This window comes from Topomyia yanbarensis, chromosome 1, assembly GCF_030247195.1.
Source record: "Topomyia yanbarensis strain Yona2022 chromosome 1, ASM3024719v1, whole genome shotgun sequence".
Lineage (NCBI taxonomy): Eukaryota > Metazoa > Arthropoda > Insecta > Diptera > Culicidae > Topomyia > Topomyia yanbarensis.
The window spans coordinates 76,789,292-76,812,241 of NC_080670.1; the positions used below are offsets into that span (position 1 = coordinate 76,789,292).

Below are 22,950 nucleotides of genomic sequence, written 5' to 3' on the forward strand. Positions count from 1 at the left end.
TCTGACATTTTGTGATTCATGCGTTGCGCGAGCATCTCCACATCCGTAAGAAAGGCAAAGGGAGGAAAACTGCCTAACTGATCCCGGGTGTACCCTTGTGGGCGAGAAGCTTGTTGGTTATGAGTTGTCAGCCTTGGACCATACCGTTCCGATGGAGCGAGTAGAGGAGATGATGGATCTACCATCCCTGGTTCCGGTATACAATCAATAGGTGGTTCCCTCGGGGATAGCTGTAATGGTGGGATCGGGTCTGTTATTCGGGCCTGCCTTTCGGCGAGTCCTTCTGAGATTTGGTGTAAGTCTGTTTCTTTAAATCCCATATTCGCTATTTGATCTACCAATCGGGTAACTGCGGGCTCATTTATTAAAGGGTATTGAGCCTTTTATCTACGTAAAATTTAATATAGGCTTCTATATCCGACGCTTGTATATATTCACTTCGGTTTCCAGAGACTCTTTCATGGGGGGCGTGAGTCCAATAAGTTCTGATTACGATCTGGCAATCTTATTCCCACTTCATTTTGTTGGATTCCCTGGTTTTCTCTGTTATCATTTTCTTTGGGAAAATCTTGCGTTCTTATGTACCCGGTTGTTAAGGGGGGATTATTTAATTGTGAATTTGAAACGTTTCGAGATGGAACCGTGTAACGATTAATATGTGTCGGTTGCCATTCGACATGTGAGACTCTGGGTGCTGCTAGGCTAATTGTAGGCACTGTCTGGCGTTTCTCACCCAATCTAGGGAAATCCATAGACCACATACGGTAGGTTGAAGAAATTTCTCCCAAACCAACCGATGCATTCGAACGTCTACCATCATTCTTCCGAAAGTCCATGAAGGCGGACTCACGGCCGAAGGATGTTACCTGATTACCACGAGGTTCAGGAAGGCTCATTGGGATAGTCCAACTACCACCAACTGCTCCTTCTTCCTCTTCCTGGTGCTCACTAACTCGCAAAGGTTCTTGTAACGAGTCGATACTCGTGGCTATAGACAATTTTTGGAAGTTATTTTGAGATTTCCAGTTGGCCGTCGATATCGGTAGTCGGGATTGTTCAACCTGGGTTTGGATAGAATTATGTCCTGAAGATGTATTTTCTGACGACCGCCCATTAGTAACATGAACCAATTTCATGGTTGGAGTAACCAGAGCAGCCGTTGAAAAGTCCACCGAAAAGCCCTGAGATGCTAATCGAGTGATCAAATCCAATAACAGGTCTTGGTTTTCTTTTTGTTCGGGGTCTTGAGGAATGTATCGCCGAATTCTTTTGTGATAATGAACTAATCGAGACAGGCATTCAAAGGCTGGGCCTTTGATAATAAGTTGCTCTATCTCTTTTAATTTTAGAGGCACTACAACGTAGTCTAATGATATTGAAAAGGCTGATTCTTGAATCAAATTTGGATCCTCATCATCACGCAGAAGCATGCGTAAGGTCCTACGTTTAGACTCATATGGTTCGTTCGTTTGGTACGAGCGAATGCTTAATTCATAATCTATTTCCTCTTCTTGGAGGTGATTCGCATTAATTTTATATGCATCCATGATAGACAGTAACACAACTAGGGAAGTAACTTAAATCAATTAACTTATTTCGATTATTCTAACTCACTGATTATCTTCTACTGGTTAACTGAATTCTAAGAACTTTTCTGTACTGCTAACTTGTGGCCGGAATTTTATATGTTGATCTGTAAATGTGGTAGCACCAACCCAATCCCAATTGAACCCAACTAACTAAATCTCAATCAACAAAATACCGAAATGGAAATGGGCTTGATGCGGAAGTAAACTATTGCTTTTCTTCGGGCCCCACGTTGGGCGCCAAAATGTAACGAATGTACTTGAACTGCGTAACCAGCAGCAACTTAAGCGCCACTCTTCGTCAAGAAGAGGTTGCTGCGGCTGTTTGCGAGCCCGGCTGAGGCTCCTATCTAGGGCGGGTTGAAAAGTTGTTCAAACACTCGAATTCACTCAAAAGCTCCCCAAGAGAGGCAAATTCTAAAATTGTTGCAATGGACCAAATTCAAACCTTCGACGAGAGGATAATCAGTGATCATTAACGTAGCGGAATTGATAATCTAAATCTTGAACCAAATTAACGGAAGAGCAATTCGATATATTCATCTTCGACTAAGGCCTATGCTCCCTACGTGACGTCACTGATATCTTTCTGGTACAGGCTAATTTAAAACTAGGCTTTACAAATTTAAAATAGTTTTGGCCTTACGTGCTGGTGCGAAAGCTAAATGCTGCTGAAGTTCTGCATGTCGTTCGTTGATAGCATCCTCCGGCGAAACCGTGTTTCATGCGATGACTCGCGGTCGGGATGACCACGTGTTTGCTGGTATTACTGGTGCAATTGATCGATGGGAGCGGTATATAGAGGCGTTTTATGCTGAACCGTAGTATGCGCCGCTTACGTGTGCTGAATGAGCCGTTTTCGGAGGTATAGCGATGACACTGCTCGACGAGCCGCCGGATGTTCAATTCGCGCACAGATGGCGTGGCGCGCGGTCTATCCGGTGCGATGTTCTGCGTTTTCGGATGGCAGTATCTCGTTGCGCAACTTTGCGCGATGCTTTGGCGATAGACTGATGTGACACAAGGGGGTGGTGGCGATGCGCTGGAATCACACGGGCGGAAAATAGCGCACTCACGCACGTGGTTAGCGTGAGAGGGGTCTGTTGAAAGGCGCGAGGATAATTCGTTGCGCGCGCTTCCAGATCGGATTCGCAACCCTCAATGACGAGCCACGTGTAGACAGGCACCCTTGTGTCGTTGATCGTCGATTTTGGAACCATATGTCACTGAGCACGTTTCTCCTGCAGGACTAAACCTTGGCACTAATCGCCTTTTAAACAATCTAAGCGTATTTGCCGTGTCTATTCCACGATACGGCACTACAGCGTGGATTTGGCACCTTTTGTGAACTGATCGAAATCACAGCTTCCTATCAAATGGTTCAAGGGAAACGCGATAACATGGCATGATCTCGAAGCTATTGTCCGCTTTTTTACCCGACAACAATTTTCGAAAGAACGCTACTGATCCTCAATACCATCTCGTTCTAACAGTAAGGTTTCCCATCAGGTTTGCTCAGCTTCCCCTTGTGCTGATTGTTCTGTGTAATTGCAAAATCAAACCAGCGGGTAGATTTTGCCAAACCTAGCGATCGATTTGAATGAGATCCGAATGGAACTCAAAGGAAAACTCACGCGAAAGGCTTTAGCGATCTCTTTAACCGAACGATAGAGTGCGCATCAGTTGCTGCAAATTAGCTTTGGTACCTATAAGGTGCTTTTAGTGGTAGCGTTAGTTTAGTACACGCATAAATTGGGTGAATGACTTAAACCTTACAGGCATAAAGGCAGATGCGATACTGCATCTCCTGGTGCTTTCCCTGGTTTTGGCAGCAGCACCAGTTTCTTGATATTCCATCTATCCGGGAAATAGCCTTCCTCCAGGCATTTCTATTGCACTATCCTGAACCTGTCCGGAAACGTTTTTAGTGACATGTTGGGGATACGGTCCGGTCCGGGAACTTTCCTCGTTTTCAGCCCTTCTATAAGGAGCTCGTCGTTGGAGACTCGATTGTCACCAACTTTTCCACCACCTGCATCGACAGTTAGGCGGTCATGCGGTTTCTCGTGCTTCGGGAAAAGACCCTCCACGATAATCTTCATTTTGTCAGCGCACATTTCGACTGTCGTCGTTGGCCCCACGATCCTGGCCAACACTAAACGGTGAGAATTGTCCCAAGGGTTAGTGTCTACTTCTCTGCGCAGCTCCTTGTAGCAGGTGGACTTTCTTAGCACGATCTATCGTTTAAAAGTGGCTCTGGCCGCCCGAATTTTACCTTACATTCATCTCTGACTGCCACACATTTTGCTCTCTGAATGCGTCTTCTGGCTTTTCGGCAGGCAGCCCGGAGGTTGCTGAGCCTTTCGTTCCACCAGTATGCCGGCGCCGGTAATTCCACGGCAACACAACAAAGTGGACTGACCGCGAGAATTCGGCCGACCAACGAGTGCTAACGCGATTGCGAATAGGGCACACCCGATTGACGCACGAATTCCTGCTGAAGAGGACCTCTCCACCAGTATGCGACTGCTGTGGAGTCACCTTAGACGTTCGTCATGTGATCCTTCACTGCAGGATATACGACGAAACGAGGAAAAAGCACGGCATCGAGCCGACGAGTTTACGAGCGGCGTTATGCAACGACAACGACAGTGAGCAGAAAGTTTTAAACTTCCTTAAAGAAGCAAACTTGTATAAAAAATTTGAAGAAAAACTGAATTGTAAATTATTATTACAATGTTAATGAAAGCGAAATTGAAACTATTTTTTCCGACACGAATGCACCTTTCTGGTGTAAAGTGTCTTTAATAAAGAACAACAACAACAACAACAATTATTATTATTATTATTATTATTATTTATTATTATGCCACAGCGTATTCAAAATGGCGGCCGCTAGTAGCGGTGACCCGGGAGGGTCGCGAACGAGAAGACTACCAGAGTACATGGACCCTACGAACAAATTCGGCGAATTGACGTTCCTGCAGTTAACCGGCAAAGACGGTGTACCTTTGCCAAGAAACTGGTTCATTATTGGCAAATCGGTTGAGATTGTCGCTGGAGGTCCAATTGAAGGTGCGAATACCGAAGCTCAAGGGACACGGTATACCCTTCGAGTTCGGAACCCCGTCCAAGTGGCCAAACTGACAAAAATGACCAAGCTAATTGACAGTACTGATGTTGTGGTTGAATCTCATCCGAATCTGAACGTAAGCAGATGTGTTATTTCCTGCTACGATCTGATTCACCTTGAAGAGAAGGAGGTTTTACAAGAAATTATAAGCCAGGGTGTGATTCGTGTACAGCGAATTACACGAAAGGAAGAGGAGAAAAGAGTGAATACGCCAGCGCTTATCTTGACTTTCTGTAAAACCACATACTCGAAATACATGAAGATCGGTTTGCTTCGCGTCCCTACCTGCCCGTACTTCCCAAATCCGATGCTTTGTTATGGTTGCTTCAAATACGGCCATACGCGTGTTCGCTGTCCTGGCCCGCAACGTTGTGCTAACTGCTCTGGAGAACATCAAGTCGAAGAAAAATGTCGAGTTCTGCCTAAATTGTAAAGGTGATCACCAACCAACATGCCGCCAATGTCCAAATTACAAAAAGGAAGTAGAGGTCATAAAAATAAAAACCCGCGACAATTTGACATTCCCGGAAGCGCGCAAACGAGCTGAGCAGCAAAATCTAGGAAGTTACGCCCAGGCTGCAGCGCAATCAAATGAGATCCTGAATAAATTGAAAGAACTGGAGCAGACAATAAAGAAGAAGGATGAGCAGATCGTTAAGCTTCTGGCAGAGAACAAACGCAAGGACGAGAAAATTGAGCAAATGATAGCGTACATCAAACAACAGTCCGCCAGCCAAGAAAAACCACAGCACAGTAAAGAACAAAAACCAACGAATCAGACGGCCGGGCCAATAACACGATCCAGGAACAACTCACCAGCGATAAATACGGACTCAAAACGAGGAAGACCACAGAAACAACACACCCCTTTCAGCAAACCAACGACAACCTCACCGGATAACTTAAGCCCACCACCAAAAAGAACCGCTGCCACTACCACCAACGAAAATATGGAATATTCAGATGATGAAATTGAAATTACCGAGACGCCCCCTAGCCAGTCTCTTCGATAATTCTCATTTTCATCAACGTTTGGATACCAACGACAACCCACGCACGAATACTGACCACGAGATAGATCGGTTTGGAAGAGAGGGAAGTGTAGTACTCCTTTCAACGCAAGCACAGCAGGATGAAGGAACTATCCGGGCCGTCATACCCCAACCCGTTGATAGTGAATTCACCTCTGTGGCCGATAGGAGCACCGATTTCACCACTACAATTTGTAAACCAGCAGACCAAAAACCCACGATCGACGAACAGAAGGAGATCAGCAGAACTACACAAAGTCTATCCCCAGTGCCGACCGCAGTCGGTGTTCGTGAGCATAATAGTGTAGTTTGTACGACAGCGGTTGGCACTGTGGGGCTGGACCTTCCTCAGGTCAGTTCCGAAGTTGTCAATCTCCTTGCAGGTACCGCTTGTTCTGATGTTCTTCCAGGTTTGACTGACAATATCGACGACACGCTCCTTCCACATCACCACTCGCTGTCGCCCAGAGAAGGTCCATCGAGATATTCGTTTCGGGATGGAACAGCTGTCAACACAACAGTAGCGTCGAAGCAAACAACGAAAACTACACAAAGTCTTTCCCCAGTGCCGGTCGCTGTCGGAAATTCTGGAAGTAATCGTGTAATAGTTTCGACAGCGGCTGGCACTGTGGGGCTAGACGTCCCACAAGTCAGTCCTATTCCACCTCGCTTACGAACGGATTCTGTTGCGGTTTATCCCGTTACAGATGTGAACTGCACGCATCGAACGAGTAACCGGTTTGGGGAAGAAGAGAAGAAAGTAGCTTCCCCACTTCATCATGAAGGGATCGACCGGGGGAAGAGGACTGTCCCTACCTCCCGGATATACAGTCCTCGCAATTCTCCTCCTGGCTTTCCGCCGGTGAAGGCACATCACAACAGCAGTTCCAGAACACCGATCTCCCAACCACGTCGAGGAACCCTGTCGGCGAGCCAATACGATCTCGTAGACGTTCGCCATCAACATCGTCGTCGTCAGCGACAATCACCACTCGCAACAGCAAAAGTTTCGCACTGCAGTGGAACATTCGGGGCCTCCGCTCCAATATCGATGAACTTAAGCAGCTGATCGCCCAACACGAGCCAAAACTGATAGCGCTACAAGAAACAAAAGTGGACAACCGAGTAGTTCCAGCAGATTTCATCGGTAACAACTATACCCTGCTGCTGAAAACTGGTAGCTGTCGATACTGGCAACAAGGAGTAGATCTTGCCATTCGGGATGGTAAACCTTCGAACGAATCGATGTCGACGACAATATACAGGCAATCGCAGTTCGGATCCAACTGCTACAAGAAATGACGGTGGTATCGATCTACGTCCCTCCCAATACTCAACAGTGTCAAGAACAGCTGGGTGACTTCCTCGAAACGCTTCCTCGTCCAGTGCTGGTACTAGGCGACTTTAACGCGCATCATATTTGCTGGGGTTCTACGAAATCTACCGCACTAGGCCACTTCATCGCCGAAAAAACGCTATCGGAACGATTACTCATCCTCAACGACGGATCGCACACTCGGATTGATCCAGCTACCGGTATTACTTCGGCTATTGACCTCTCGATCTGCTCAGAATCGATGGCTTCGAAATTTGTTTGGCGAACACTTCCGGACACCCACAGCAGTGATCACTTTCCCATTCTCGTTTCCATTCCCGGACTGTCGACTATCCCAACGAAAAGACAGAAATGGATTTACGACCAAGCAGATTGGACAACCTACGAGCGATTGACTGCCAACGCTATTCGACCGGGCGTCGAAATATCAATCGACTGTTTCGTTGACCGGTTGATTAGAGCAGCAAACACCGCGATACCTCGCACTACCGGCAGAGTCGGTCCCAAAGCGGTTCCGTGGTGGTGTCCGGAGGTGAAAGTAGCTATCAAAAATCGGAGAAAAGCACTTAGGGCACTGAAGCGTATACCAGCAGAGGACCCACGAAAAGCGGATGCACTGAAAAGCTTCCAGGAATCACGGGCAGCAGCAAGAAAGTCTATCCATGACGCCAAGAAAAAATCATGGGAAGACTTCGTCGCGAAGATATCTCCAACTTCAACTACGTCGGAGATGTGGCAGACAGTGAACACGTTGAGAGGGAAACGCCAACACCGCCCAACTGTCATCAAGCTGTCCAATGGTTACACGGATAAGCCAGAAGAAATAGCTGAAGAACTGGCGCAACACTACAGCGAAAGATCCGCAACCTCTAGCTATTCGTCTTCGTTCCAGAGGGAGAAAGAAAAAGCCGAACGAAACCGCATAAACTTCTCGCCAGATAGCGATGATATTTACAATTCGGACTTCACCCTGAATGAGTTGCTGTGGGCACTCGACAGAGGAAGAAGTGGCTCTTCAGGACCGGACTGCATCGGCTATCCAATGCTTCAGCGACTGCCATTGTCTGTGAAAACTGCCATGCTGAGACTTTTCAACAGAATATGGCGCAGTGGCGTATTCCCACCCTGTTGGAGAACCGGAATCATCGTACCAATTCCAAAGCAAAGCTCGGATGACGCGGGTCCAGCTGCATTCCGTCCAATCACGTTAACTAGTTGCATGGCGAAGGTGTTCGAGCGAATTGTCAACCGACGGTTAACCACCGAACTAGAGTCGAACGGGCGTCTCGACAAACGACAACATACCTTCAGATCTGGTCAGGGTACTGACACATACTTTACGGAGTTGGAGAGGTCATTACCCGATCGTGACGAGCACTGTCTGATAGCGTCGCTAGACTTGGCCAAGGCGTACGACACCACCTGGAGATATGGCATCCTACGAACACTGCAGAAATGGCAAATACGCGGAAGGATGATAAATATTGTCAACAGTTTTCTGGCAGAGAGAACGTTCCAAGTCAACGTAGAGGGGCATTTGTCGCCAGCACATCCGCTGGAAAATGGTGTGCCGCAGGGCTCAGTGCTCTCCGTGACACTATTTCTCGTGGCTATCCAACCCATCTTCCGCGTGGTCCCGAACTCCGTACAAGTGTTGCTGTACGCCGATGATATTCTGCTTCTTGTGTGGGGAAAGAAAGAACAGTCGCTCCTTCGGAAACTTCAGGCCGCAGTAAAAGCCGTCGATAAATGGTCGAGAAGTGTTGGATTTACGATATCTGCAACGAAATCCAGCATCTTCTATTGCAGCCCTAACGTGCGCCGTGAACCCATGCAGGCGATAAAGGTAGATGGTGTAGCCGTACCGACACAATCGCTGCTGAGAACTCTCGGTGTCACTCTCGACCGATCACTCAATTTTAAAGCGCATTGTAAAATGACGAAGAAGACGTGTGAATCCAGGCTGCGTATCTTGAAGATGATCGGTGCCAAGCTACCCCGTGGTCAACGCGCTTCTTTACTGCAAATCGGGTCCGCAATTGTTACCTCGCGACTCCTCTACGGTATGGGACTTGTAAGCAGAGGAGGAGATGCCGTCATCCAAACGCTCGCTCCTACATACAACAGGATGGTAAGGTTTGCATCCGGTGCATACGTCACGAGCCCAATCGTAGCCATAATGGCAGAAGCTGGAACCCTACCATTCGACCTACTCGTTCTTCAAAATATAGCCCGGTTGGCCATCCATACGTTGGGAAAAAACAAGGACAATGCCGATCTCCCACTGGTACATCGAGCATCCGAACGTCTGACAGAGGTGATCGGAATCTCTCTTCCAGATATTTGCACTCGTACACGTTTAGCTGCACGAAGATGGTACGAACCCAAGCCCCAGATCGTGTGGGACATAAAGAGACGTGTGAAAGCTGGTGACCCCTCGGAAATTGTTCGGCCTGCTTTTCAGGAGCTCCTAGCAGGTCGTTTCAACCGTTCAACTATCGTCTACACGGATGGCTCGAAAGACGACAATGCCGTAGTGTGTGGGAGTGTATGGAGAATACTTCCAACAATCGGTTGGTCTTCCATCGTCATGCAGCGTCTTCTCGGCAGAAGCGTTTGCAATCAAAACAGCGCTAGCAACACATAACACGGTCAGTGATTTGGTGGTTATGTCTGACTCGGCCAGTTGCTTATCGGCATTAGAAGCTGGCACATCGCAACACCCGTGGATTCAGCAGATTGAAAACATGCTACGAGGCCGTCCAATCAAGCTGTGCTGGATTCCGGGTCATGCTGGTATCCATGGCAACGAAGAGGCAGACCGCCTCGCTGGAGAAGCCAGGGGTAATGCCCCTTTGCAAATAGCTGTTCCGGGAGCAGACGCGAACAACCGAATGAAAACAGCTATCCGAAATCAATGGTTCCGTCGATGGTCTGCGTCCACTGAAGTAAAACTTCGCGAAGTTAAGTTCGACACAGGGAAGTGGACTGACCGCGAGAATTCGGCTGAACAGCGAGTGCTTACCCGGCTACGAATAGGGCATACCCGGCTAACACACGACTTTCTGCTTAAGAAAACTTCACCACCAGTGTGCGACTGCTGTGGGATCATTGTAGATGTCCGCCATGTGATCCTCCACTGCAGAAAGTACGACGACGTTAGAAGGAAGCACGACATCGAGTCGACTAGTCTGCGAGCGGCTCTGCGCAACGACAGGAAAAATGAGGAGAGTATGGTAAAATTCCTCAAGGAAACTAACTTGTTCAATATGTTGTAACTTGTATTTTGAATTGTAACTGATAACTGACAACCGCATTGAAACATTTTTCAGGTAAAATATTTTTCTTTCGACGCGAATGCACCACTTCTTGGTGTAAAGTGTCGTTAATAAACAACAACAACAACAACAATTTATCACTTTTTAATTTGTTTTTTTTTGAATTTTGTGATTCTAATGCTAATAGAGAACTTAGACTATCAGAACAAGATTGGGGTTCTAATGTTCTTATTATTGTGCATACAAAGAATAAAGCCGTCAATTCTGCTACAAAAATAGAACAAGGTAAATGTAAACGAAAAAATAGGTGATTTCCTTGTTATAAACACCAAAACCGGACTTTTCATCAATCATCGATTCATCAGTAAAAAAGAAATATTGTTCATCAATATTAATAAATTTTTGATGAAAAAGTAGTTTGGCAAATTCTAACAGATGATGTGAGCAACAGCAATATTGTATAGCTGAATAATTAAAGAAGTATCTATCATGGGTTTTGTACAATGAACATTAATATTGAAAGAACAGTGAACATGGGTAGGAGGTTTAACTATTTCTTCTGTGATACATGATATGTAAGGCATTAAAATTGTACTTGAAGGATTGATTTCAAATAATGAATCAAGAATAGGAACTATTGGATGAGCAGTAGAAAAACATTGTGTTAAAAACCTGCAATTTAGTTCATGATATCTAAGTTTTAAAGGAAGAATAGAAGAAATAACTTCAATATATTTAGTATGTGTTGATTGCATTAAATCCAAACATATTCTTAAACAGCGATTTTGAATTTTATCCAATTTAAAAAGATGAAAATTTGAAGCTGATTCAAAAGTATAACAACCATATTCTAAAACTGAAGAAATAGTCGTTTTATAAAGTGTTATTAAATCAGAAGGAGAAGCACCCCACCACGTGCCAGTGATACTTCTTAGAAAATTAATTCTCCTATTATAAGTTTTAATAAGGTAATCAATATGTTTTTTCAAGTAAGTTTGCTATCAAACCAAATACCCAAATATTTATATTCATTAACTTTCATGATTTCCTGATTAGGCCATTACAATTTTTTTTTAAAAATTATGTCCAAGCTCAATTTTTTTCTGAAGGGGGTGGCAAACAAAAAATAAATATTATTTTTATTAAAACAAAAAAAAGTATTTTTTTTTCATTTTACATTTTCCTACGATCGTTCTCGTGGACGTTTCCGCAGGGTGATTTCGGATAGCGGGGTTGTTTTACTTAAGCAATTCAAGCAAACTTTATTGAATCAATCAAAAGTTCATATAAGAAAGGGATTCTTAAGTTTTTCGTTTTAAATAATTTTTCGAACAGTACAATTTCTAATAGCGGTTTAATCTGTTTCTAAATTCTCAATAAAAGCTTGAATGATCACTAAGAACTTAATATGAACATTAAGGAGTACTTTTAGGTATTATCCGATCTTTTGGTTGCTTGGATAGTTTTCGTACCGTTGTAGTGGCACATGGACCGACTTTACACAAAAAGCATGAAAATTGGTCAAAGATGACCCTGCTTGATAACAATGTACAGAAACAGGATTGTAGTATTTTACATATGGACTGGCGACCTGACGAACGTACATTCTGTGCATACTATATTTTTTCGAGCTCTAGAGGAAACGGCAGGTTTTGTTTATTGCTTGTGTTTGAAAACTTGTAGATTTGTTTGTTTTGTACATGATAGTCATTTGGTTCTGTTCCGTGTACATCTTCAAAATACTTGCATTTTCCCCCTCTTGTTGTGCAGTCGTATGGATTTATGCAACGTATAGGGATCGTCAGTTCATATTTGCCTGTTTCATATAAGGAACGCAATCACTCTGAAACTCGACTTGTCAAGTTTGACCCGGAGTGTCGAGTGTCATATACCACTAGATTCAGTTCGTCGAGATGTGAAAATGTCTGTGTGTGTGATTATTATAGTGAAGTTGAAAAGTTTCAAAAGTGCATTGACAATGGCTGTGACTCACTTTCGTGCATAACCACTTAAAACAGTCCTTACTTTTCTTCCTTCCTTCTGCCCCACGAGACTGCATCAAAGCGTTATATCGTGGGGAGGCTGATTCGGTCATGAGATACAGTGAACTCAAAAAATAGCATGATCAATGGCAGTACCTAGTGGTAGAGTTGAAAACTATTTGGTCTTCACAGCTCTTGAACTTCCGAACAGGTTTTTCGAAGATAGATACCCTGTACAAGATCGAGATCACGAGATATTTCGAATAGAATGTTCTTTTGTTGAAATTTCCATTTCGCTTGTTCCATTTACATGATTTTAACAATCTATTTCAGCTTTAATGGTGGTACTTAAGGTATGTCTTTATATAAAAATGATTATATATTGTCCAGGACAAGTTATGACAAAATGATACAATAGAGCATACATTCGAGCCGTTTAGCTCCGAACACCTATTCGGTTAATCGCAGTGGTGAGCTTCCGTGAGCCATTAGGCTCCCGTTTCTGTGAGCCATTTAGTTCCTGTTTACGCGAGTCATCTCAGTGAGTCATTTATTCCTCAGCGGCGGAATTTCTCCCGATACCGATGCCCGTTGCATGAGTCATTTAGCTCCCAGTTTTGTCGCAATCTACTCGGATAGTCCATAAATCTTACTCAAATGGCCAACCAGTACTCGGCGATGTTGGTTCGGCGATACCGGATGGAGCGTAGCTTCTGGTTCGCTGCTTCCGGTTCGCTGAAAACTCGACGACCAACCGCTGGTGCTTTACTCGATCTAGCTCCTGGCGGTGTATCTAGTCTGCTCACGGGCTTCGATCCGACGATTCCAGATGGTTCGTAATGCTCAGTACACTGGCGCCTCAACCAAAGCTGTGGTTACTCTCATAGTCTTCCTTTTAGCATAATTGTCGGTACTCGTGACTTTAAAAGTTCGAGTTAATGATATGTTCTCCAACCGCGATTTTCGCCTGTTGCTGTCTTTCGGCTGCTAGTCAACACTGGGTGGGTTACTTAAGAGCTCTAATTATACAGTGCATCCCATACCGGACATCCACGGAATCACACTGTGCACTTACACTCATCGTAAGTGACAACATATGCAGTTAATCCAAGCAATCTTTGACTCTGCCTCTTTCAGCTTTCAACTAGTCGGTGTTAAGTCAGACCGGACTAAGTCGCATGACATCATGAGATAATGATCGCAATGGATAAAGAATTTCGTCAGCTACATTCGACTTTTACCAGATTTGAAATATGTAACAATAAACAAGAATTATGGCGAAAATTAATTTCCAATTATAATGTAAAGGATGCTGCGATTCAAATTTTAAACTCGTTTTTCTCGATATAAATATTTTATCACTTGGTCCGGTCTGACTTAACACCGACCGAGTGTTTTACAGGTAGTACGCGATTCCTTTCTAGACAACAGTTCAGACATTCACAAACACCAACTCTGTTTTATGATGGGCAATCGAATCCGTGGCGAGTGCCTCCAGCTCTTCTAGTGATTCTCCGATTACTTGGAACACCACATTATCCGCGAAACCGAAAATCGTTTACCTCTCTGAGAAGGTTCAGCTTCAATGCTCCATCGTACACTGCGTTCCACAGCGTCGGGCCGAGGAACGTCAGTCGTAGTTGTCATTCTCCCTTGTCTGTCTCATAGCAGTGTTCGGTACTGAAAGTAGCTCTGTATAATCCTGCAGAGTTACTCATGCTGTACAGTGAATGGGCGACTGCTTCCCAGCTAGCACTATTGAAGCATTCTTCATCTCTAAGGTAATCACCACGCAATAGCGATATCCTTTTCTCTGTTGTCATCACAGCACCCACAACCGTTCGGGTGGAATTCACTGTAGACCTGCCTATAACGAAGTCGAATTGCATGACATGCCGTTCTCACGGTGCGTGTACTTGGTTAGCTTGTTCAGGATTACTCTCTCTAACAGTACCAAGAGACATATTGGCCTATACGCTGGAAGATCTCCAAGTTTTCCTGGCATCGGAAGCAACATCAACTTCTTTCGCTTCCAGTTATCGGATCATTCTGAACATATCCGGGTTCTCATGCATCGCTTTTTTCAGCGATATATGAGAGGCTGGTACTGGGTTCTTCCACTCATGGCTTTCGCCATCTCGATCAGCTGCTTGTCGGTAATTCGAGCTTCTTCTTCGTGATCATCCTCCTCACTGTACGGCGAAGATTGGTTCAAGTTCCGAACACCTTTCAGGTGGTGCAGCTGGGCCTTTTATCTTTGCCATGCCAACTTTGTAGGCGTCTCCTCGAGAATTCGCGTTGGATTTGTGGCAAAGCTCGTCAATTCAAGCTTTCTTGTTCAACTCGATTGCTTTGTTAAGAGCGCCTTGTGTAGCTCGTTTTCCTCTTTCGGTGTCACTACGAGCACTCTAACTTCTTCTCCAAGGTCGGAATAACGTAAATTTTCGGTAATCGTCGTATTACAGCCGACGACCTTCCCATTTCTCGGTATGGTCGCATTACACGCTCTTGTTAGTACTGCCATTAACTCGTTCGCATTTAGGTTGAAGAGGATGTCCTCAAATTTAAATTCTTCGACGGATGCGTCCTTGTGAAAGATCGCTGTTTTCCACTTTCACTCGTTATTCAAACCGTGTCCTGTTACCAATGCTGTACCAGATCGCTTGATGGTCGCTGTGGGTATATCCTCACACACTTTTCAGTCCATCTTTCCTGTCACTCAAAGGCTACAAACATTAACATGGATAATGGATTCCCGGCTGCTCTCCCTGCGGTAAGTGCTGATGGTACCTTTGTTTGTAAGATCTATATTTAGCTTCGCTAGAGCCTTCTTGATCGCTGATGGTCAGACAAAGTCCTTTTGATTCCAGCGTCCTTCTCGACAATTTTGCAAGTTCTTGGAATATTTCAGAATTAAAGTCTCTTCGGTTCCTACGAAAACGGCTAATTCGATTTTCACAAGCTTAGTCTTAAATGGAAGGTTTAGTAGCAGACTTTGATCTGGTGAAGTTCATACGAATCGCACATATGGGTGCGGAAATACGGTATGAACACTGCGATCCCATATTAAATCATTAAATTTCAAAAGACTTTCGGTAAATCTCATGCATATTGAATATTAAACCACATATAAATCGCAAGGAATTCATATTGATTCCTTATAGAAATTATTTTAGAATGCAACAACCGATCTCTATCGACTGTTGCGTTTAAAATGGAATCGATTTAGAAGTTGGTCTGTTAGCCTTGCCATGAGATGTTTGTTTGAGTATTCACGGGCGGGTCCTTCCTTCCGCGAACAGTAAACGTTTCGTTTGATGTTAGACTGGATCGACGATTTTATTCGGACGTCCTATCTGCCATATTGACCATTCTTGGTCAAAATAAAAAAAAACACGGGATGGTAATTTCCAAAACTACTAGAATAGTTTTCAATGACGAAAAGCAAAACTCTATGAAAGTTATTGTTGTTTTATAAAAAGTGACTTTTTTTTTAATTGAGGTTATTAAAAAAAATATTTGCCCCCTGATTTTTTCCAGCGATTTTGAAGGGGGCGGGGGTGTGAAATAATTTTTAAAAAAGATTTGTAATGGCTTTATTAAGATAAAGATGAAAATTCCAAATTGATCTTTTACGTGTAAAGATTATATATTGAGTTTTATAAATCGAAAAAGTGAATCCATTCTCTAGGGACCAATTTTCTAATCCAGTGAGTTGAAAACTGCTGTTCTAATCTATCTAAGGCATATTGTATGGAATTTTGAATAACGTATCTATCTTTTCCAACAACTGAAAGGACCTTATCATCAGAAAATTGATAAAAGATGCAGCCATTTTCATAATATTATTCCTAGTGTAAATATTGTATGAAAATAGACTTAAACAAGATCCATGAGGTATACCAAAATGATTATGTCGGGATAATTTGATTGAATCATTTGAATAAAAATGCATAATTTTGAAAGAAAAAGATTGTTTAGAAAATTAACAAGTATAGCAGGAATTCCTAATAGAAACATTTTTTTGGGAAAGTATATTAATCAATACTGAATCATAAGCTCCTGATATGTCCAAAAATGTTGTAATCATGCCTTGTTGTTGCTCGAAACATAATTAAATTTGGGATGTCAGAAGAGCTGTGCAATCTCTAGTACTTCTTCCTTTTCTGAAACCATATTGGGAATTAGATAATCACCCTTATTGTTGATTACGACGTTTCGAATCGTTACGATCGAATCGACCAATTTGCATCATCGGTTTCGATCGAATGAATCCGTTTTTCGAACATCGCTCGATTCAAACGTCAACGCAATTTTCTATTACGTTCGAACGGAGTTTTTACACGTACGCGGATCCGCAATTTTTTGGTTGCGGATTTCGAATGTAAGTATCAAATTTTTGTTTGGGTATTTTTTTAACAAATAAAAAAATCTGATATAGGCGCTAATAATTGTTGTGTTTAATTTGGGTATTCGGATCGAATAATAACAGCCGTGTATGCGCGACGCTTGTCTGAACTGAACTGAACTGAACGTATTTTATTTCTTTAAGGTTCTACCAAAGGTGAGTGCAACACTCCAAGGTTATTCTACACAAGATGTATATAATAATGGTGGGAAGAACACTACAATCCTCCTTTTCTTTATAGTTTCTTCAATTTGTTCGTTACATGAGCTTCTTATATAAGTTAATTTCTGTTCAATTATCAATACGCCTCATAGGTCTAAAACTCCACGTTGTATTCGTTTCTGTTCAAACTTTCCGCTATCATCGCTACATTGTAGTCATCCAAGTAGCCTGGTCGTTTCATACTCCGTCGTGGTCGCATTTCGATATTCTCCTCTATTTCATTCCCAGGCATTTGCTGATTCTTGTCGTCTATACCCTTTTCAGAATCTCCTAGGACTAGTGTATCTGTGTTGGAATTTTTAGTTTGTTTGTCGTGTGCCTGTGGCTCGTCAAAGAAAAGCTTTTTTACGTGAGAGACATTCCTATGGATTGTGCGTCCTGATTCCTTCGATTCCAATGTGACATCTGCTCTGCTCCTAGCTTTTACTAGATATTCTTCGGAGCCGAAGGTAGTTGACAGCTTATTCTCTTTTTGGATCCTCTTTACGACCACCGTGTCTCCAATATCAATTTCATTTGGTTTTGCTCCCCGGCGTTTGTCGGCGTACTCGGCTTCCTTGCTTTTTCTCAAATGATCCCGATCTTTAATTTCCTCGAGGATTATACTATGTTTCAAGACCATGGACGGGAGCTTATCCTTTAGAACTCGACCAAACATAATTGAAGACGGTGCTATACCTGTTGTCGAGTGTGGCGTCGAATTATGCATAAGTATGAACATTCTCAGATCCCATTTCCAGTCCGAACCTACTGTTTCCTGACTGATTTTCAGTCGTTTTCCAATAGAGCGATTGATTCTCTCAACCTCCCCATTCGCTTGTGGTCAGTATGGCGTTGTTTTCCTATGTATAATCCCAAATTGTTTACAAAAATGTTGCAATTCAGTGCTAATGAACTGCGGTCCGTTGTCAGTTTTCATTGAATCTGGCATCCCAAACCGACAAAAAGTTTCATGTAGCGCTCTGACGGTTAAGCTTGCGGTGATTTGTTTCATGATAATCACTTCGGTAAATCTGCTACAATAATCGACGAGAACAAGTAGATTATGACCGGATGGCAGTGGTCCAATAAAATCAGCAGCAACATGGGCCCAAGGTCTATCTGGGAGTACTGTTCGAACTAGGGGTTCTGGAGGATCGAGTGTGAACACCAATGTGCACCCCTTGCATTTCTTCACAAACGCCTCTACTTGTGTGTCAATCCTAGGCCACCAAACTTTTTGTCTTAGTCTACGCTTCATGACTACAATTCCTGGATGGGACTCATGAGCGATTTCGATCGTACGTGACTTCAGATCCTGTGGAATGACCAACCGATCTCCTCGCAACAGGAAATTTCCAGATCTACAAAGTTCTGCACGAAAAGGCTTGTACTCCTTTGTCAACTCGTTCCATTTATCTGACTCAAGGCTACGAAAAACTGCTTGAATAGTATTATCCTTCAAAATTGCTTCTTCTACTTCATGCAAGGAAATCGCTTCAGGAACGGTGGCCTGTATCAAATTGAATATACACGCTTCTCCAACGATGTCGAAGTCTACTGCTTGAGTTACAGATAATCTGGAAATTGCGTCGGCGATGTTTTCTTTCCCTGGTCTATAAATTACATCAAATTTATAAGCTTGGAGGCGCAAAACGCATCTCTCAATCCTTGCACATGGCTTGGATCTTTGCTTAAACAAGAAATGAAGAGGCTTACAATCTGTGACTAGTATGAATTTTGTCCCTAAAAGGTACAATCGAAACTTCTCCACCGCCCACACAAGACCTAAAGCTTCCCGCTCTGTTTGGAAATATTTCCGCTCTATATCTGTAAGAGCCTTACTTGCGAAACATATGATTCGTTTTACTCCATTTTCATCCTGCTGTAGCAACACTGCTCCTATTCCTGTAGGACTTGCATCCGTTATCACAATACTCTTATCCTTAGGGTCGAAATATCCCAGAAAATTTTCTGTGCAGATTGATGCTTTAATTTGATCGAATGCTTGCTCATGCTCATGATTCCAAATAAACTTTTCACCTGATCGTAGTAACTGTCGCAAAGGAGCTGTCTTATCGGCTAGTTGAGGTATAAACCGAGCAACATATGTGACTAATCCTAAGTAACTTCGTAGCTCTGAAATATTTGTAGGTTTGCGAAAGTTTTTAATGGTAACAATTCTACTCTCTGTCGGTCGTATTCCTTCACTAGAAAGCTCGTGACCTACAAACTCTAGTCGATCAACGTTGAAAACACATTTATGGTCATTTAGTAATATTTCATATTCTTTCAACCTTTCCAATAGCAAATTTAGTCTCCTATCGTGTTCTTCCAGACTTCGACCAAAAACCATAACATCGTCCAGATAGACTACTACTCCTTCTAATCCCGCTATGATAGATTCGATTACTTTTTGGAAGAGTTCCGGAGCACAACTAACCCCAAACATAAGGCGTTTATATCTAATAAATTAACATATTTTTGTTTATTTTAAAAAAATTCGGATTTTAATAGAAATAGTTTACCTGAACAAACCCTGCTTAGTTATAAACGTGGTTATGTCTCTTGACCTTTTCGAAATCTCTACCTGGTGATAGGCATCTTTTATGTCCACTTTTGAAAAACGCATAGCTCCATTGATTGATCCAAACATTTCCTCGACTATCGGCAGTGGATGGGTCTCTCTCAACACCGCTTGGTTTGCCCGGCGCATGTCGATACACAAACGAATGTCCCCGGAATCTTTTAATATCGGAACTATGGGTGATACCCACGCTGATGGCTCTTGTACGCGTTCAATAATGTCTTGATCCAAAAGATAGCTTAGTTTATCGGTCACTTTTTCTTCCAGTGCAAAAGATACACGACGATATGATTGTTGCACGGGCTTGATATTTGGATCAATAGGTATTTCAATCAAGATTCCTTTCATCTTCGGAAACTTAGGCGAATCTTCAGACACATCGGCGATCTGAAAACCAATTTTCAACACCTTCAATCTCTTTGCCGTCTCATCACCTAGCAAAGACTGTGTCCCATCTAGAGCAACGTAGAATATAGCTTCCGTGCAGTTATCTCCAGCTTGGATTTTTGCTCTGAACATTCCCGCCAATTTAAGTGGAGATTTGGACCCATATGCTTTGAATGACCGATAGGTATGAGATTGATAGTCTATTTCGGCCCCAGCCGCCTTCAGTTTTTTGCCAAGCAGCAGAATGAACCACGTTAGCTGCAGCGCCCGAATCAATCGCCATTGGTATATTGACTCCCCCGACTTTGAACTGGAATACGTTTTGACCCATAACGTAGCAAATATCCTCTGTTTTATCCTTCTGTTTCATTGTAAATTGCTTTGATCCTTTTCGCCGATAGTCCTGGTACTGCATCTTCGCAGGGTCTTTCCGTGCACCACTTTGCAAAATGCCCCGAACGCTTACATCTCAAACATTGTGCCAATTTCGCAACGCAATCCGGACTATCCTTTACATGACCACGACGACCGCAACCAAAACAGATCCGGGTATCACTTGACCATTGAAGTTGCTTTGGGTTTGACCAACGAAATTTGTCATTTTTTCGAGGATTCCAATTGGTTCGTCCCTGAAAACCGGATGCTTGTGGTTGGAAATCCCAGCGGTTACGTTGATCCATTCTGGGCGAAGACATTGAAAACTTCGATTTCTGAGAAAACCCTTCGTTTCAAGAATAACGATGGTCCGGAAAATCCACTTTGTTGATTTCTCCAAACGGTTTCGTTGTTGAATCTGAGCCTTTTAATTCTTTGCACTGAGCCTCAACATCTTCGATTGTTTTGCCGATTGCCACAACCTCACTCAATGAAAGGTCTTTTTATAAAATTTTCTTTCGCAACGCCGACGACACACATTTCTCGGCAATTTGGTCAATGATCATACTTTCAAGGACTGAATTCCCCTCCTGATCGAATTCACAACGGTTGGCCTGAATTCTCAATCTCATCACAAAGTCATTAAACCGTTCCCCTTGCTGTTGAGAGATTTGTCGAAAAATGTGGCGTTCGTATGTTCGTCTACGCGTCGGTTGAAAATGGGCATCAAGTTTCTCTACAGCCACATCATAGAACGGCGGATCAAGAGTTACGTGAGGGATGTCGTTTACGCCAGGAAGATTATCAAAAATATCTTGGAGATCTACACCACCCAAATGGAGAAGCTGGTTTCGTTTTTCTCGCTGCCCCGTAATATTGCTAGCTTCCGAATAATATTCCAAGCAACGCTTCCACTTCCTCCACTCGGAAGCCAACTGCGACTGATCAACTTTCGCGTCAAACGGTTTGACAGGTCTGAGCGAATCCGAATCCGAGCGAGCGAATTAAATTGCATTAAAAATGCCATTTTACCAGATCCTGAGACATTTAAAAAATACATATATATATATATATATATATATATATATATATATATATATATATATATATATATATATATATATATATATATATATATATATATATATATATATATATATATATATATATATATATATATATATATATATATATATATATATATATATATATATATATATATATATATATATATATATATATACTCATGAGCGATTTCGATCGTACGTGATTTCAGATCCTGTGGAATGACCAACCGATCTCCTCGCAACAGGAAATTTCCAGATCTACAAAGTTCTGCACGAAAAGGCTTGTACTCCTTTGTCAACTCGTTCCATTTATCTGACTCAAGGCTACGAAAAACTGCTTGAATAGTATTATCCTTCAAAATTGCTTCTTCTACTTCATGCAAGGAAATCGCTTCAGGAACGGTGGCCTGTATCAAATTGAATATACACGCTTCTCCAACGACGTCGAAGTCTACTGCTTGAGTTACAGATAATCTGGAAATTGCGTCGGCGATGTTTTCTTTCCCTGGTCTATAAATTACATCAAATTTATAAGCTTGGAGGCGCAAAACGCATCTCTCAATCCTTGCACATGGCTTGGATCTTTGCTTAAACAAGAAATGAAGAGGCTTACAATCTGTGACTAGTATGAATTTTGTCCCTAAAAGGTACAATCGAAACTTCTCCACCGCCCACACAAGACCTAAAGCTTCCCGCTCTGTTTGGAAATATTTCCGCTCTATATCTGTAAGAGCCTTACTTGCGAAACATATGATTCGTTTTACTCCATTTTCATCCTGCTGTAGCAACACTGCTCCTATTCCTGTAGGACTTACATCCGTTATCACAATACTCTTATCCTTAGGGTCGAAATATCCCAGAAAATTTTCTGTGCAGATTGATGCTTTAATTTGATCGAATGCTTGCTCATGCTCATGATTCCAAATAAACTTTTCACCTGATCGTAGTAACTGTCGCAAAGGAGCTGTCTTATCGGCTAGTTGAGGTATAAACCGAGCAACATATGTGACTAATCCTAAGTAACTTCGTAGCTCTGAAATATTTGTAGGTTTGCGAAAGTTTTTAATGGTAACAATTCTACTCTCTGTCGGTCGTATTCCTTCACTAGAAAGCTCGTGACCTACAAACTCTAGTCGATCAACGTTGAAAACACATTTATGGTCATTTAGTAATATTTCATATTCTTTCAACCTTTCCAATAGCAAATTTAGTCTCCTATCGTGTTCTTCCAGACTTCGACCAAAAACCATAACATCGTCCAGATAGACTACTACTCCTTCTAATCCCGCTATGATAGATTCGATTACTTTTTGGAAGAGTTCCGGAGCACAACTAACCCCAAACATAAGGCGTTTATATCTAATAAATTAACATATTTTTGTTTATTTTAAAAAAATTCGGATTTTAATAGAAATAGTTTACCTGAACAAACCCTGCTTAGTTATAAACGTGGTTATGTCTCTTGACCTTTTCGAAATCTCTACCTGGTGATAGGCATCTTTTATGTCCACTTTTGAAAAACGCATAGCTCCATTGATTGATCCAAACATTTCCTCGACTATCGGCAGTGGATGGGTCT

At 42.7% G+C, this 22,950-nt stretch overlaps 1 protein-coding gene across 1 annotated transcript; it reads left to right on the forward strand.

Moving 5' to 3' along the window:
* The first annotated feature begins 7,048 nt into the window (after positions 1–7,048).
* Positions 7,049–10,364, forward strand: LOC131696273 (uncharacterized). Its single transcript, XM_058984823.1, has 2 exons — positions 7,049–7,286; positions 9,790–10,364. Exons 1-2 carry the CDS (start codon positions 7,049–7,051, stop codon positions 10,362–10,364), a joined length of 813 nt encoding a protein of 270 aa, XP_058840806.1.
* The last annotated feature ends 12,586 nt before the right edge of the window (positions 10,365–22,950 follow it).

Bases quoted from the DNA above. Each gene is read 5' to 3' on its own strand.
- LOC131696273 (XM_058984823.1), top strand. From the start codon at position 7,049: ATGACGGTGGTATCGATCTACGTCCCTCCCAATACTCAACAGTGTCAA. The intron at 7,287-9,789 runs GTATTACTTCGG...TATCGGCATTAG, and splicing joins TCGGATTGATCCAGCTACCG to AAGCTGGCACATCGCAACAC.